This window comes from Branchiostoma lanceolatum, chromosome 10 (genome assembly GCF_035083965.1).
Source record: "Branchiostoma lanceolatum isolate klBraLanc5 chromosome 10, klBraLanc5.hap2, whole genome shotgun sequence".
In the NCBI taxonomy this organism is placed as follows: domain Eukaryota; kingdom Metazoa; phylum Chordata; class Leptocardii; order Amphioxiformes; family Branchiostomatidae; genus Branchiostoma; species Branchiostoma lanceolatum.
Genome location: NC_089731.1, coordinates 2,275,606 through 2,291,764, shown reverse-complemented (window position 1 = coordinate 2,291,764; position 16,159 = coordinate 2,275,606). Strand labels below are relative to the sequence as shown.

Sequence of the window (16,159 nt, the reverse complement as noted above, 5' to 3'; positions counted from 1 at the left end):
TAAAAAGCTGTTGTGGGTAAAAATTCAAAATTTTATTACCGTCAACAAAACTTATACAAGTATCCTAGACTACATACAGGTTCATGTGCCTTTCTTCTGGGTCTGCCCTACACTCAGCTAAGCCTTTAAGCAACACCACACCACCAACTTGCTGTTGCTTCACAGATACATATAACTCAGCATGATGAAGGTTAAAAAACATGACATTTTAATCACCTTGACCAGTTTGGCAGTCCTGGTAGCAGCACGGAAGACGATCCAGTTGTCAACGGCAACAGTCTCTTGGTTACCGTCCTGAAAGTTAGCAGGTACTGGTTTTATTAAAAAGTTTGGGGAGGTTTGAATGTTGTCGTTTTTCATGCAGAAAACAGTTCCTGTCAGTAGAAAGTTTGACATGGCCACAATGTCTACATTTCAAATATACTCACATAACTGTCACAATCATTCAAATCTAAGATCATTTGTCAGCTAGAAGCGTTAGACTAGCTTGTCATTTGAACTTTGAACCTTATACCTTTGTATAGAGTAATGCCTGTACCTTCTGTATGGTGATGTCTCCTCCAAAGAACAGCAGAGGATAGGGAGAAATCATTGTGCAGTCATACAGGAACACCTGCAAGAAAGAAGGTAAAATTTGTCACTAAAGCCAAACTACAGGAATTTGATTCCTTGGCAGAAATACAATGTAAAAATATCAAAGCCTGATTAATCAAACATAACAAAGAATTATTGCCCCCATGTCAAAGGTACAATCCCCACTGCTACAATGTATAGCATTTTGTTTGGGAGAGAATTAAATGTTGGACACATCCTATATGTACGTACCTAGTTTTCATTTTCATATGATTCCGTAGTAGTTTTTAGAATAGCCATGTGTTCTACTAGTCACATGTTAACTGGCACTATCTGTACAGTATACCCTTGCTATGTATTGTTTCATGTTGCAATTAGCCTTCGGGCAAGAACTTGCAAATGAAATTACTATCATCATAAATCAGCCACCAATCTTACTTTCACTATACATGTAGTAGGTGTTCCACAACTTTCCCTACAGGTGTTTAAGAAGATTCCTCACCTGAGTAGTTTTCATCTTCATGTGGTAGATAAGCCAGCCGTCCTCAAAGTACTTCTCATCGGCGTTGACAGACTTGGGGTGGAGCTGAACCTTCTCATGTTTAGTCACCAGTTTAGGCGGTCTGGAAAACAGAAAATATTTCTTTTATGTTGCCGAAAATTTGGGGTAAGTCCCAATTTCTCTTATAGTGTTGGAAGAAAAGTTTAGTCTCATTAATAATAAAACATTTCTTTTAGTTCTTTTTCTCTCTTTGGCTCTTGTCGTCTCTGAAGACGGTCGACAGCTTCAGTCTATTTCTCAGTCTATTTCTCAGTCTAGTTCTTTTTAATTCTCTAATAAAAAGTATCTTAGCTAAGTAGTAGATTCACTGCCCTTTAACATATCATACCACACAGAAGCATGACAAATTGATGTGTTACAACAAGGAGGTTTTATATAGATCTAATAGATTAAAACCTCCTTGGTTACAGCAAATGATGTCTAATATTGAGCATTATTTGAAACTACATCGTATTCCCTAAAGAAACTTTTTAACAATGTACATAGAGAATACACTACAGTCAGGGTGCTGATTTCATACTGCACCAGTTACAGTGGGGTCTTCGGGTTATGCATCAAACCCCGCGTGTATCCCCGCGGGTTTCTGCGTGTACCCCCGCGGGTTTTTGCGTGTACACCCGCGGGGTTTTGCGTGTACCCCCGCGGGTTTTTGCGTGTACACCCGCGGGGTTTTGCGTGTACCCCCGCGGGTTTTTGCGTGTACACCCGCGGGGTTTTGCGTTATTCCCGCGGGCCTTCGGTCTGTCCCGCAGCCCAATCTGCAGTGTGAGACCTTCAATCTAGAACGCACCGCGCACCGGCGCTGCTTTGCACCACGTTGTTTCGGGTAGATTTTGCAACAATTTTCACGAGCGGACTCTAGAGCAAATTGGCAACACTTAGAGACAGTCGACTCTGCAGCACATACGGTATAAAAAACAGAACAAATAAACACTAGTGGCGTCATTCCACCAAGATGTATTTTTTTATATTTCATAAAAAAATGCATAATTTTTTAACACCGCAAATCATGATGTGTCCGATGATGCGACGCGGACGCCTCGCTGCCGCGGCTAGCGTCAGGGCCACCCGAAGAAAATGGCATCACATGGTAGCGGTATTACCGTATGTACTTGTACTCATAATGAAGAGTGTACGATTAATCGTTGTAGACGCTACTGTAAAAAGAATAATTTGTGTTTGTCTGGTAATCTTCCGGCAAAGATAAACTATCTTAGCATAACAATAACAAATTCGAGCTCCGAACAAAATGCTATCGGAATGATCGTCAGGGAATGACCCGTACGGCTCCTGTAGTCGTGCAAAGTCCTGGAGGTACACAAGGTACACAAGGCACACGAGAGGCATGTCTATTTGACAAGCGTTGACCTGCAGTTATCTTCCTTCGGGCTGTGTTCGAGCTGGAAGCTCCGCACCGCTATCGTGGGAACCCGCTTCCGCATTGAAAACTGGAACGTGACCTGTTTATGCAAATTTGGAGGTTCCTAAAGTTTGACGCACGACGCGCAAACACCATGGCATGGGGCATGTTCCTTTGTCATGTTGGCGTCATGTTGTCGAATTAAGGATTTCTAGTGCAAACATGAGATCTGCATCATTGCGGTCGGAAATAGATAGATATGATGGTCTTTTTACGCGTGTACTGAGTATGTAACTTGTTCAGATACCAGTGGAATAATTTGTAGCAAAAATTGAACCTCCCGAATTTGTAACTTGAACTGGTCTTGTCCAGACCCCAGGTGGATTCGTGCACGGCTCAGTTTGATCAAGGAGGTTAACCTCCTTGGTTTGATTGACACATGGGCGGCGAGGCGCGGTTTCTTTGACGGCATGTTTTCAAAGAAGCGGACCGCGCTGATTGTAATAGCATTCTGAACGTTGTTTTTTTTCTTCTCCGCCCTGTGTTGACATGTACTTATTTTTTCATTGTTTGTTCTAGTATATTCTATAAACAGTTTCGGAGAAATCGAAATTTAGCTTGGTGTGGGTGTAAATGATCCACGCGATCTGAGTACTAGTATATGTGGTAATATTGTCGTATGAATCCCGTACTATATTGAAATGCTTTAATTTTTAGTTATTGTTTTCTTTTTCAGATAAAATTTCCCCGGAAGTTTGGAGGCACGCTTTTAACTGTGTGATACTATTCGCCGAATTGGACCATCGCCGAACTATTTTACCAGTTATTTTGTGTGGAATTGTCTTTTTTTCATGGTTTTTGACTTTGACTGTAAACGGAACTATTTCAACATCCAACTAACAGCTATTCACTAACACGTTCATGTTCTTTGAATTATTACTAACATACGTTAAGTAACCTACCGTCTGTCGTAATTATCAAACCAAACTAATCACGACTAAAAGCTAATGTTACTTCTGTAGTAACTTACCAAAAATGAGCAATTAGTTACAACTGAAATGTTGAACCAATGATGTTATAAACTTGGTCGAGCTAGTACCCGAAGGGTCCAAAGATTTTGGAGCATACCTCTAGCAGCGCCTTGGCTGTTGTCTCACCAGTCGCAAAAATGTCCCACTCCTGGAACAGTAGCTGCCCAAAGATGATCGATGATCCTGGTATAAACTTACCTTCCGTCACCCCTGTATATGCTGTGACGTAGTGTGTACAATGTACATGACATTGTGTTGTTGACAAACAAACCAAGCACAAGTGAAGAGGAAACATCCTTCAACAACCCATAACAGTTGTCAAACATGTTAGAAAGTTTACATAGTAGAAGTTTAATGTTAGTTACGTTAAGTACAAGCGCCAACACAGTTTGAACAGATATGAAACGGAACTTTGAAAGGAAAACAACATTTGTGTTTTGTGTCTGTTTCATACCATCATTTTGAAATCAAGAAATGATGATAAACATTTCAGCAATCATTGCTTTCTATCTGTACTTGATGTGATCAAGACGTTTAAAATCGTCGAAACGCTTAATGTATTCCCTGTGGAATGGTTGAGTCGATCCGATGACCATGAACGGCCCACAAGAGCTCCGACGGAAACAGGTAGGTCTTGTTGGTCGCCCAGCTGCACCCTCGACGGCCCAAGAGCTCCGACGGAAACAGGTAGGTCTTGTTGATCGCCCAGATGCACTCTCGACGGCCCAAGAGCTCCGACGGAAACAGGTAGGTCTTGTTGATCGCCCAGATGCACTCTCGACGGCCCAAGAGCTCCGACGGAAACAGGTAGGTCTTGTTAGTCGCCCAGCTGCACCCTCGACGGCCCAAGAGCTCCGACGGAAACAGGTAGGTCTTGTTGGTCGCCCAGCTGCATCCTCGACGACCAGCAGTGTAATTCCACGGAAGCCGGCAGATAGAAACCTGAATCATAGCTTAGAAAAGTAGCTACTGATGTCTATTCATTCACTATATTGTTGTATTCGTATTAACTTAATTAATCATAAGGCCTGATAGCGTATAGCCTTCATCAACGTAAATAACTTATCCATAAATATATACTCCAGTAGCTCCCGCCATTTGTATTCATTTCGCAGTCAAAAATCCTTGATCAGAACTTTTCTAACTTACTTATACTATCACATAGCCCACGATAGAGACATTTTGCACGTCTGTATTGACTTTGATTATAGACATCCGTCCGACCCGATAAAAGAGGACCGACATGTGTACTGTCAATCACAACCATAGCAACAGCCAGGCTGGGGGGACTGACTCTACTGTCGCAGTGGATGAGAGTCGTTGTTTACTTTTCTAAATCAACTAGGCATAGGGTACAATAACATTCCTGTTTTATCGATACTCTTTAATATTACTTATCTTTATTACTTATCGATATGTTACACACACTCTTCGCTATTGATCATGAGTCAGCACGTGTGTACGAAGACCCGCCGTCGCCCTGTGTCAAATTACTGAAGTTTCAGCCGGCGGACACAGGCAAGCGCAAGCCTAAAACCTTGAGATTCGAAAATCCAACTTTGGTCGATCAACTAGTATTCTATTTCTGTCAAAACTGTTTTTAAATGGAACCGATACAAAATTGCAATGCTCGTATCGATGCTTGTGAAAATTCGAAAATATCAGGCTGGGATCTACAGGGGCGTGTTTGACTCTTTCTCGTCGGCGTGCGAGTTTTTACAGGTGATTAAAGGGAGTTGTTCATTACTGCATAAAATGACCGTCTTGGGCGGCAAGTGCAAGACAGAAATCGATCTCGGTAAAATCTGATATTTTTCTGCTATAAAGTATAATATGATCTCTTACCAGCCTACGTTGATCCGTATAAGGGGGGAAAGTTAACATTGGAATCTCCTAATTGGCATGACGATTTTGCGGCGTCAAAATCAAGAACGGATCAATATCCTTGACCATGATGCCATTTTCGCTCAGACAAAACCTTTAGTAAATGCCAATCTAACAAGTCTGGTCGTCGTAGAGCAATGAAAGTCCCACCCAGTCTCTGACCGGGATCAGGAGCCCGAAACGCAGTGATAAAACTATTAAAAGTGTCCGAGGTCGGCAACGAAATCTACGCTGAAAAAATCAATTAGTCTTCAACATGTATGACCCAAAACCTGATTATTGCCAATCTCTTATTTGTCTTTCTTTTTTAGAACCGCGAACGTAAACACCATCGTCCCGCCGCACTCATGTCAACGCAAGCTGCGTAACCAACTTTTTTTGGGGTCAACAACCTCATGCGCACCGCTTGGAAAAAAAGGAAACTGGCTTCTTCCGATCAATCACTCACTGTATCCATAAAATGTCCTTGCCGTATCCAACGTTACTGTTGTGAAATGGACGCTCTAATCAGTTATTACGGTACGGACACGCAAGCTCATTATAAACCGGTACCGAAATCTCCGTAATGAAGTGTCCACCGGCCCCAAAAAAATTGTCGCCGTGAAATGTGACCGATGTACACAAAATACAAATGGCCGCGAGGGATTCCATCGGCGCTCAACAGATCGTCCGTGAGTTCGGAAGCGCCGCTGGCCTCAAGGTCTCACACAACGTTTTCCGCCTTGCGGGTTCCGTGACACAATTTTTGCCCCGCGGGGATACACGCAAAAACCCGCGGGGATACACGCAAAACCCCGCGGGGGTACACGCAAAACCCCGCGGGGGTACACGCAAAAACCCGCGGGGATACACGCAAAAACCCGCGGGGGTACACGCAAAAACCCGCGGGGATACACGCAAAAACCCGCGGGGCATTGATGCATAACCCGAAAGCCCCACTGTATTTTGGTGCACACACAAAAATTCTATGTATTGTACAGTCACTGTGACAGACTGAAGTACATTCAAAAGGATGAAACGAAAAGGATGATGGTCCCCACCTTTTCCTGAAGTGCTGTTTTGGTCCCCTGACTTTTGCCACATTTGGGTACAGCCCTGCACAAATCACTGCTTTCACTAGCCTGATGTTACCTGTAACATGAACAATAAGATCTTAGCTTTTATCTTACCTAAAAGATCCCTGACCTTTGTACATTTCATTCATTTATTGTCGTGGGGACTTGATTTTTGAGGTAGAAGGAAAAAGAAGGTTTTTTTTTTTTTTTTAAATTGTTTTTATTGATTTTCCAATAACAAAAACAGAAAAACAACAGAAAACACACACACACACACACATGTATGGCACATAGTCAAATAAACCATCGCAAAATTAACATCATAATCTGTATGAAAACCTTGTAGAGCAAATCAACAAGAAATACATAAATATTTAGCTTAACAAAGCTTTTGAATCAAACAAGAAAGAAAGAGGTAACAAGTTACTTTGAAAATAACATTGCTTGTGGTAACAGACTCAATCAAATAAAGATAACATTGATCCTTAATCAAATCAAATATTTCCTAAGAAAACTCATAACAAATAAAGGATCACAACAAAGGAAAAACATGATAACTTGGTGGCTGTTTGACAATCTTAAAACTAACTATGCAAAGTTTCCAAGATAAAATTTACCCCATTTTCCTATATGTTTCTGTGTATTCCCCCCTCTCTTTGCTATTATGTATTCTAACTTACAGACATCGGCAACGAAGGAGATAAAGGAAGACAATCTAAGTACAGAATGACGGTTTCTAAAGATGTAGATTTTACCTAACACAATGAACAAATTGGATAGGACTGTACAGTGTTTACTCAAATTACCAAAAATTATACTAAATGTTGTCATGTTTAGATAGGTTCCCATATGATTAACAAACCAGTTGTTTACTTGAGTCCAAAAGGCTGATACAATATGACAGTCAGAGAACAGGTGTATAACCGTTTCTTCCTCTTCTTTACACAAACTACAAAGTGGTGAGTCTACTAGTCCCCATGTGTATAATTTTTGATTTGATGCTAAGAATTTGAATAATAATTTATATTGAAATATACGAGTCTTCGAATCTATACTTATCTTATATATTAAGTTATACACCTGTTGCCAGGGTATTGGGGTGTTAAAATAGTCTTCCCATGAATACTGAATGTTAAAAGAAGGTTCCCATAATTTAGCTTCGGACATGAAAAAGAAATAAAGGGCCTTATTAACCTTTCTGTTTTTAAGCCATTTTATATTTCTACAGAAAGGGATACAGACCTGTAGATTTGGGGACTCTTGTCTAAGTAAGTTTTTCCACTGAGAAGGGATGGCCGAGATTAATTGATCATATTGTAATGCGGAACAAACATCATCTCCAAATTTCAACACAAAATTTTCAAAAGATAAAGTTCTATTTGCTGAGTCTAAAATATCATTGATGAAGAATACTCCCCTATTATGAAATATAGTGTTAAAGAAGGGTTTGTCCCCAATACATATATACGAATTTAAACCCAAAAGTTGCTGTTTGATTTCCACTGCATTCTCAGGAGGTCGTAATTGGAATTTCAACCAATATTGTATAACTTGACAAAAAAATGTACTAATCACTTTTTTCCCCAACAAATCTTCAAAGTTTTGAGGTTTAAGCTGCACAAAGGGAAGGAAATTCGTCCTTAGAATCGGACTCGACATAAACAACACTTTTGAACAAAACCAGTTTTTATTCAAATACAATTTTGGCATCCAAGATGCTTTTATAGTTCGATCTACAGCTAGAAGATTTCGGAGCTTGAGTCCACCTTGTTCTTGGATATTGTAAATGGTTTTTCTTTTAACTCTCTCTGGGCCACTTCCCCATAAGAACTTGAAGATTTTTTTTTCGTATTGTTTAAAGAAAGTGGCAGGTGGGGTTGGAAGTGAATTAAATAAATATATAAATTGGGAGACTATTAATGTGTTCACTAGGGTTATTTTCCCAAAAAGGGACAGTGCTTTCCCTTTCCAGGGCTGTAATATTCTATCCATTTTTACAAGTTTTCGATCAAAGTTGATTGATACAAGTTCTGAAAAGTTTTGTGGAATGTGTATACCTAAAATGTCGAACGGACCATCTGTCCACTGTATGGGCCATGCACACGGTAAGACAAAGTCTGACCCCTTAAGAGAGCCTATACGTACTACTTTACATTTTTCGAAATTTGCTACTAAACCAGATAACAGTGCAAAGCCTTCTAAGTCTCTTATCACCGCATAAACGGTTGCAAGTTTCGGAGCCAAAGGAAAATTTGCATCGTCCGCAAACTGTGAAATTTTAGTTTCGATACCATGAGTTATTAGACCTTCTATTTCGATATTATTTCTAATTTTGTTTGATAAAACTTCTAGTCCTAAAATGAAGAGATAAGGGGATAGGGGACAGCCTTGCCGGACCCCGCGAACCAGAGGGAATGCTCTGGATATATATCCATAGTTGATAACTTTACTCGAAATATCTTGATATAACACATTTATCCATTGTATCAATGATCTTCCAAAGCCAACATAATCTAGTACTTTCAAAATGAAATCCCTTCTAATCTTGTCAAAGGCCTTCTCGAAATCTGCAATAAAGAGTAACCCTGGTTTTTCATGTGTGTCATAAAATTCCATAATTTCCAGTATTCTTCTTATACTATCCCCAATATTTCTCCCTTGCAAAAAACCTGTTTGGTCATATGAAATCAAATGTGGCATACTATTTTTCATGCGCAGGCCGATACATTTCGATAATATTCGAACATCACAGTTTAATAAAGTTAGTGGACGCCAATTTTTTAGATTTGTGGGTTCTTTGTCCTGTCCTGTGGCATCCTGTTTCAGTAATAATGAAATTAGTCCGACTTTTTGAGTTTCAGAAAGATGGCCTGAGCGAAATGCATAATTAAATGTATCTAGCATGGGTTGTTTAAGAATATTGTAAAATGTTGTATAGAAATCAATTGGTAGTCCATCTAATCCGGGTGATCTCCCGGCCGAAAAGGACGAAATTGCTTCTTTAAGCTCTCTTTCTGTTATTAAGCCTTCACAACTATCCCGTTGCTCTTCAGATACGCTAACAGGTACTGGCTTAGGAAAAAAAGTTTCAAACATATTGCTATCTAGAGGTGTCGGAGGTTCTTCAAAAGAATAAAGACCGGAGAAAAATTTCACTTGTTCATTTAAAATTTCTTGTGGATCTGTTTTTTCAATACCATCTGAGGTAATAACTTTTGTCATGTTTTTTCTAGCTTGACTTCTCTCAACTAGATTCATGAAAAGTTTTGAACATTTTTCACCATGTTCCATCCACTTGGCCTTCTGACTTACAATCAAGTTGTTTGTTTTTGTTTGATAAAGCAATTCTAATTCACGTTTCTTTTTTTGCAGGTTTTGGAAGACATCATTGTCAAATAAGCGGTCTAAACTCTCTTGCAGTTCGTCTATCTCTCTAATGAGCGATTGTTCTTTATTTCTACTTTGCTTAAATTTCCATGAGGAGAACTTAATCGTATGCCCGCGCACGGCGCATTTAAATGAGTCCCACAAAATATGCGGATCAGTGGACTCCTTGTTAAATTCAAAATATTCTTTAATAAAAGTAGATGTTTCGTTAATAAATTCTGGGCATTTCAAGAGTTCTAGGTTCAGTCTCCAAAAACCTGGGCCTCGTGGTATGTTTGAAGTTATTAAAGATATGCCAATCAAGGAATGGTCCGATCTCATGCTCTCCGCAATGACCACTTTATCTATAGACGAAGTTAACGAAAAAGTAGTCTATGCGGCTGGCCTGAGATCGGCGTCGCCAAGTATAACGTGTCGTTCTCGGGTTTTTATATCTATAAATATCAATTAAATCTAGGTTAGCACATAGCGAATTGATAGCTTGAAGACAATTAGGGTGATAGTTCGAGTTCTGTCTTCCAGTCCTATCAATTCGAGTATCCAAAACTGTATTAAAATCCCCTGTAATTATAATATGTTTGGCAGAGGTTGAACAATTTTGTAATTTAGTTTCGAGATTGAAGAAGAATGATGGGTCGTCTATATTGGGAGCATAAACATTGGCCAAACAAAAACGTAGTGAGTTTATAGTAATGTCCACTACCATCCATCTACCCGAGTCATCGCTGAGAGTTTGATGGATGGTATATGGAAAATGTTTTCTGAATAATATCATCACACCTCTACTGTTGCTTGCACCATTGTTAAACAAAATCGACGCCCCCCAATTTGTTTTCCATTCTTCTTCATTCTTTTGAGTGCAATGCGTCTCTTGAAGACACACAATGTCATATGATTTGTCTTGTAACCACGTGAATACCTCTATTCTCTTTTTTCGGTCGCCCAAACCGTTGCAGTTGTAGCTGCCGATATTAACTTTTAATAACCCCATGTCTGAAATTTTTGAGGTACACATGAATCATAGTTTAAACTGAAGCCGGAGGGGGCGTCCGAAAAAAAAAGTAGAACATACAATAAAATATAAACAAATCTTTGACTCAACTTGAGAAGTTGGGTTTTCAGGCAGTGTATACCAAAGTATATATATATGGTTAAAAGCAATAACATAAGGAAAGACGAAGGACCATGTGCCATACAAAGAACAAAAAAACAGTGTCTACATATCATCAGATTCCCGCCATTACAAGTGACAGGTGAAGAAAATGTAGACATCACAAACAAGAAGACGAGAAAAACATAAGTTGAACAATGATAGTTAACAGAAATCAAATACAACAACATTTCTTTCTTAACGCCGGTTGAATAGTTCACAAGAAACAGTGACATAAGAAAACATAGTTTCCTATAGTGAAGATTCTTGTGGTCTGGCGGCATTCCAGCTTGTGTCTTATTTGCTCCGTTAATGACAATTAATATTTCATTTTTCCACAACAATTCATTTCATTTTCGAACTCAAAAATAACATAACATAACATAATCTTAGTTTTGGTATAACTCCAGAAAAAAAAAACCTCGAAGTAACATAAAAAACGTTATCACACTGGTATAGCTCCAACAAACTCAGCAAGAACAAGTATAGGAGTGGATCCAGTACAAAACTCAGGATAACATAACATAAATTCAAAGTAACATAACAGGATCATCACTCCACAACTAAGTGATCAAATTGGAACTACCAGGTGTGATTTCTGTGTACAGGTAGTGACCAAACGAACGCAGCGGATTGGCTAGGGGCAAACCCACTCTTGATTAATTTGAATACGAAACACCACGAGAATGCGGGATCATTATACAGGTGTTCCATTTTGGCTTGCACGTGCGAGCATATAAACAAAATTCCAGAATCATGGGCGCTGCATATTTGGCACTACCGGTGACATTCAACAACAAGTACAAGAACTTATGATTAACCAGTCATTCGGAAAATCACTGAGTCGTTATCAATTCAACAATAAAGATATCAGAATCTCGAAGAGGCTGAGAAGGTTGTTTAATAACCACTGTCACAGAAACATGTCAAATGTGTCAATTCATCGTCACATATCAGGTAGACTTCCCCAAAAAGAAGGTTTTTGCGGTGTTCTACAAAATAAGTTAACAGTTGTAGAAACAATGTAGTACTGTAGCTGTGATACATTGGAACCATATTTACAGTGTCATACAATGTCATGATTGTAAATTTGCAGTGGAAAGGTGAAAATAAAAACCGCAAGAATAAAACCACTGTGAACATTTCAAGATTGACAGACTATCATACAATTATGTTCCAGGCTATCTGTTAATCAAGCACACCAAAAAGTAGTTTATACAGGTACAGGGTATCTTACCAGAGTTTTTATTGCACTGAGGGTTGCTGGGATTTCTGGCCTGCACAAACCCGATGTCCTGCAGCAGCTCAGCAAACTGGAGCTTCATGTTGGACAACATCTGCGGAACAACAATAGTTGAAGGCATTTCGTATTCATCAACGAAATGAACAACTCATCCATGTGCTTTTCCATTAATACTACCTGATCAACTTGTTTGATTCTCAATGCCACTAGAAAAACAAAGCTCCTGTTCTGGGTGGGTAAAGGAGCTGCAAAGTGCAAGTAAAATACTAGCTAGCAGTTCCTTGTTTCTTATATACATATAAAGATGATTCACACAACAGGATAAACTTTTCTAAAGAGACAAACTTTTCTTGTTTCTGCAAGTTATTTTTAGTACATTGCTAATGAAATTTTGAATTGAAATGTCCTGTTGTGCTAGTCTATGTTGGTGACAGCAACTGTTACAGTTTACAGTTACCGTAATACACTAACTGTCATGTATTTTGCAAAAGTCTAAATGTTGGTAGGAAGTTACCAGCTTCCCCCACCTTAAGTGTGTTGGCTGACAGGAAGTTGTCCCAGCAGAATCGTCTCTCTGACTCACGACCTTGGGACTTCGCCCTCTCCCAGCTCTGAGAAAAACAAACAAAAAGGATTGGCGATTGTCTCAAAGCTAAAAGAATTGAACTGGTTGACTGTGATATGTCTACAGTAACTATAATAATTACAGCCATACAGTATACTATAGGTGAACTACATGAGATTGTAGAATGTATGAAGGTCACCCTCCTACCTTCCTTCTAGCCTAAGTACATGTAGTACATCTGTCAGATCTTTCTGCTTACTCCCCCTCCCATTTCTCAAGGAATGTCATCCGTCCCCAGTTTGACCTTTTTTCTGCCACTGACATTTTTTGTTCTCCACATGTGTTTTCATTCAAAAATAGAGTCCACACAGAATTTGACAAGTACATCTGATCTTTAACCTTCTCCCTGCAGCCTAACTCCTACTAGAATTTGGTGCTAAACACTATCTCAGCAGGTAGAGGGTTAAACAAACTTTAAGGAAAATTGAATGACCTTGAAGGCATTGATGAGCATGAGATGGTCGCTCTTACTCCCAGCTGCAAACTCCCTCCTCCTCCTGTCTGCCTCCTCCTCCTTACCCTGCAGTTTATCAACAAAGAAATCGGAGACGGCAGACTTCACTTTTTCATGCAGTCAAAAACATTATACAGACACAGATAGATAGACACACAGGCAACCACAAACACTTGCGATGATTGTTCCTTGCATTTGAAGTTTAAATTATGCCATCACAATGTTATTCATTTATTTATTTATTTATTAATCTTAAGGGTAGTCCCTTCAATTAACAAAGTAACTGATTTCTAAGGGAGCCCTGTTGTAAGTCTTACATAATGATTGCAAATAGAAAATTGGAAACAGCAAGCCTCCCTCCACATCAAAGTCTCTCTTCCCTTAGCATAACTTGTAACATCATTTTAAAAAAATCATTTGCTCCTTTCTTAGGCTTCCTCATGAAACACATACATACATACAAACCATAAAAATCAACACATGCGTAAGACTTGTAAGATATTAATCTGAAAGATTAAAATAGCAATAGACCCCAGGCCTATTTACCAGAGGAATGACGAAGGGGTCCTTGAAGCCCAGGCTGGCGGCCACGGTGAGCACCGGGTCCAGACAGGAGAAAATTGCTCCGAACAGGATCATCTTCCCGATGTGGGGCTCCACGGGGAGTCTGGGGGGGACAAACACAATTTCAGATTGGCCAAAAACAGGGCAAACTGACATCATGATGGTCTCTGGCTAAATATTGCACAATATTGTACAATTTCAAACCATTCCAAACTGAAAAAAAATCACAAGTCAAATTGATGATTCAGGCAGAAGAGAACAGAACTGAATCAGATATAATTATACAAATTACTAGTAATAGGGCAAGCCTTTTATATCAATTACCTGGCTAGGTGATACCCCAGAGGTGTCAGGTTCTCTTGTCTGTCCAGGGCATTCTGGGTAAAGCAGAAATCAGTTAAAATCTCCACAACCTTTACAGTTATTTCATTTCTTGCTATCACACATCATAAAATGTAGCTATAGGTGGTAGTCGACCTTTAGGAAAACCTTTTAGAACAACAGAGTGGAGGTTGATAGCAATGCGGAGAGAGGTAACCTTCAGAAATAAACTAGAGGGACAGAAGAATTCCTCAAGGGGGAGGGGGCTGACCTTGAGAGATAAGGGGTCAGAAGAGCAGGAGGGTATAGAGCAAAGCATCTGGTAATTCTTCAGGGAGAAAAATTTTGAGGAGGAAAATATTGAATGAAAAAGGTTGATTCAGGACAGAATGGAAAACGGAAGGGGTAAACTTAAGGGAAATAGTAATTCAGTTGTTATTTTTCATTTTGATAATAATTTGCTGTAGAGTACAATGTATGAAGAGTCGCATGCAGGTATAGACACTCAGAAAGAAAAAAATTGAAGTCAGTGTGCAAAAAAATTACATTGTCAACAAATGATAAATCACATTGAAAATTGTCAGTAAACCTGTGACATTGTAGCTGAGATGTAGACGTACCAGGTCCTTGAGGTTCGTGATGGCCAGCTGTACAGCCCTGAGGGACGGGGAACTCATGGCCTTCTCCACAAACGGCAGGATGGCTCCCAGCTTCAGTAACTGGAGCAGAAAAAAATCCTGATAATGAGCACAAATCTTCATTATATTTGTTTGTTTGTTTGTTTATTAGGAATCTCCATTAGTTACATTGAACTATTCTTCCTGGAGTCCTCTACACACAATCGAATAAAATACATAACAACAAATAATACAGATAATGTTGATCAGACAACTAGCATAAATCAATCATTAACGTTCTTAACCATATCATATTATGCAATACATTAAATTACTCATAACGTCAATCAATCAATTCATCGTTATCCTCATTCAATTAACATAAACAGAAACATTATTATCATATTATATCATACATGTACATAATATTATCATATATTGGATATTGTGGAGGTCAGAGGTCATGAAATATACGGATGTCCTATAGTCAAGTTTACCACCATGAGCTGATAGGTGAGTTTTTATGGCTTTGAGTTTTTGTCCAGGACCAGATTTTTACTTTGAATGCACGTGGATTTGAGGATGTAATGTGAATTGGTAGAGTGTTGTATGTTCTGATAGCTCTGTATAGGAAGGTTCGAGTAATGGCATTAGTTCTGGGTTTTTAAATATATAAATTACATAAAATTGAGTGTCTCAATAAAGATTGGATTTCAAAATGTTTCTGAGTTCAATTTGATATGTTAAGTTATCCTTTTGTATCTTGATTTGTTATGTAATGTTTCTGAGTTCACTAACAGGTAAATCAGCTTTTCCAGTTTATTACTGCACACCCTAAGCAAAACCCTGTGAAATATTATCCATTCAAGTTCACTTGTTTGCTTTCTTTAGTTATCCTGTTGACAAACACATTTAGAGAAAAAGACCAACACTCAAACCAACCTGCCAACCAACAATATATTGTACATTGTAGACTCATTGGCAGAGGAAAAATTCAAAATTGCATTACAACTTTCAACCTTTCCACAACACTGTTTGCACAAAAAAAGGCTGTGTCCACTGATGTTTGCAGAGTTCTCAGGGATTGTCTTCCAAACATATGATATACATGTATATTGGTCCCATGAAACTCGTACTTTTACCTCTTAACTTATCTCATTTACATGTAGCTGTAAACTTCCTCCTCCTTGAATTTTACACGTACAGAATAAGAATGCATTCAAGTACATTGTACATGTACAATGTCATGTACATTTATATAGTGAGACCAGCCTTTTTAAGGTCTCGACTGATACCTATGAAAGTGCCGGGGAGCATTGTTTAGTAATTGAAT

The 16,159-nt window shown here is 39.0% G+C and overlaps 2 protein-coding genes across 2 annotated transcripts in view; one reads left to right on the top strand and one right to left on the bottom strand.

Annotated features, from left to right (window-relative positions):
• Positions 1-16,159, top strand: part of LOC136444123 (U6 snRNA-associated Sm-like protein LSm4) — a 178,407-nt gene that overhangs the window by 103,499 nt on the left and 58,749 nt on the right. The window lies entirely within an intron of this gene.
• The window catches only part of LOC136443976 (ATP-dependent DNA/RNA helicase DHX36-like), a gene marked incomplete at its 5' end in the record, with an annotated part of 70,427 nt that overhangs the window by 1,467 nt on the left and 52,801 nt on the right, over positions 1-16,159 (bottom strand). Inside the window, 10 exons of the mRNA XM_066441362.1 lie at positions 217-294; positions 539-613; positions 1,076-1,196; positions 6,451-6,541; positions 12,240-12,339; positions 12,773-12,856; positions 13,304-13,390; positions 13,871-13,991; positions 14,213-14,265; positions 14,830-14,928. Of these exons, the coding sequence (XP_066297459.1) occupies positions 217-294; positions 539-613; positions 1,076-1,196; positions 6,451-6,541; positions 12,240-12,339; positions 12,773-12,856; positions 13,304-13,390; positions 13,871-13,991; positions 14,213-14,265; positions 14,830-14,928 (909 nt within the window). The remainder of the gene's footprint in view (positions 1-216; positions 295-538; positions 614-1,075; positions 1,197-6,450; positions 6,542-12,239; positions 12,340-12,772; positions 12,857-13,303; positions 13,391-13,870; positions 13,992-14,212; positions 14,266-14,829; positions 14,929-16,159) is intronic.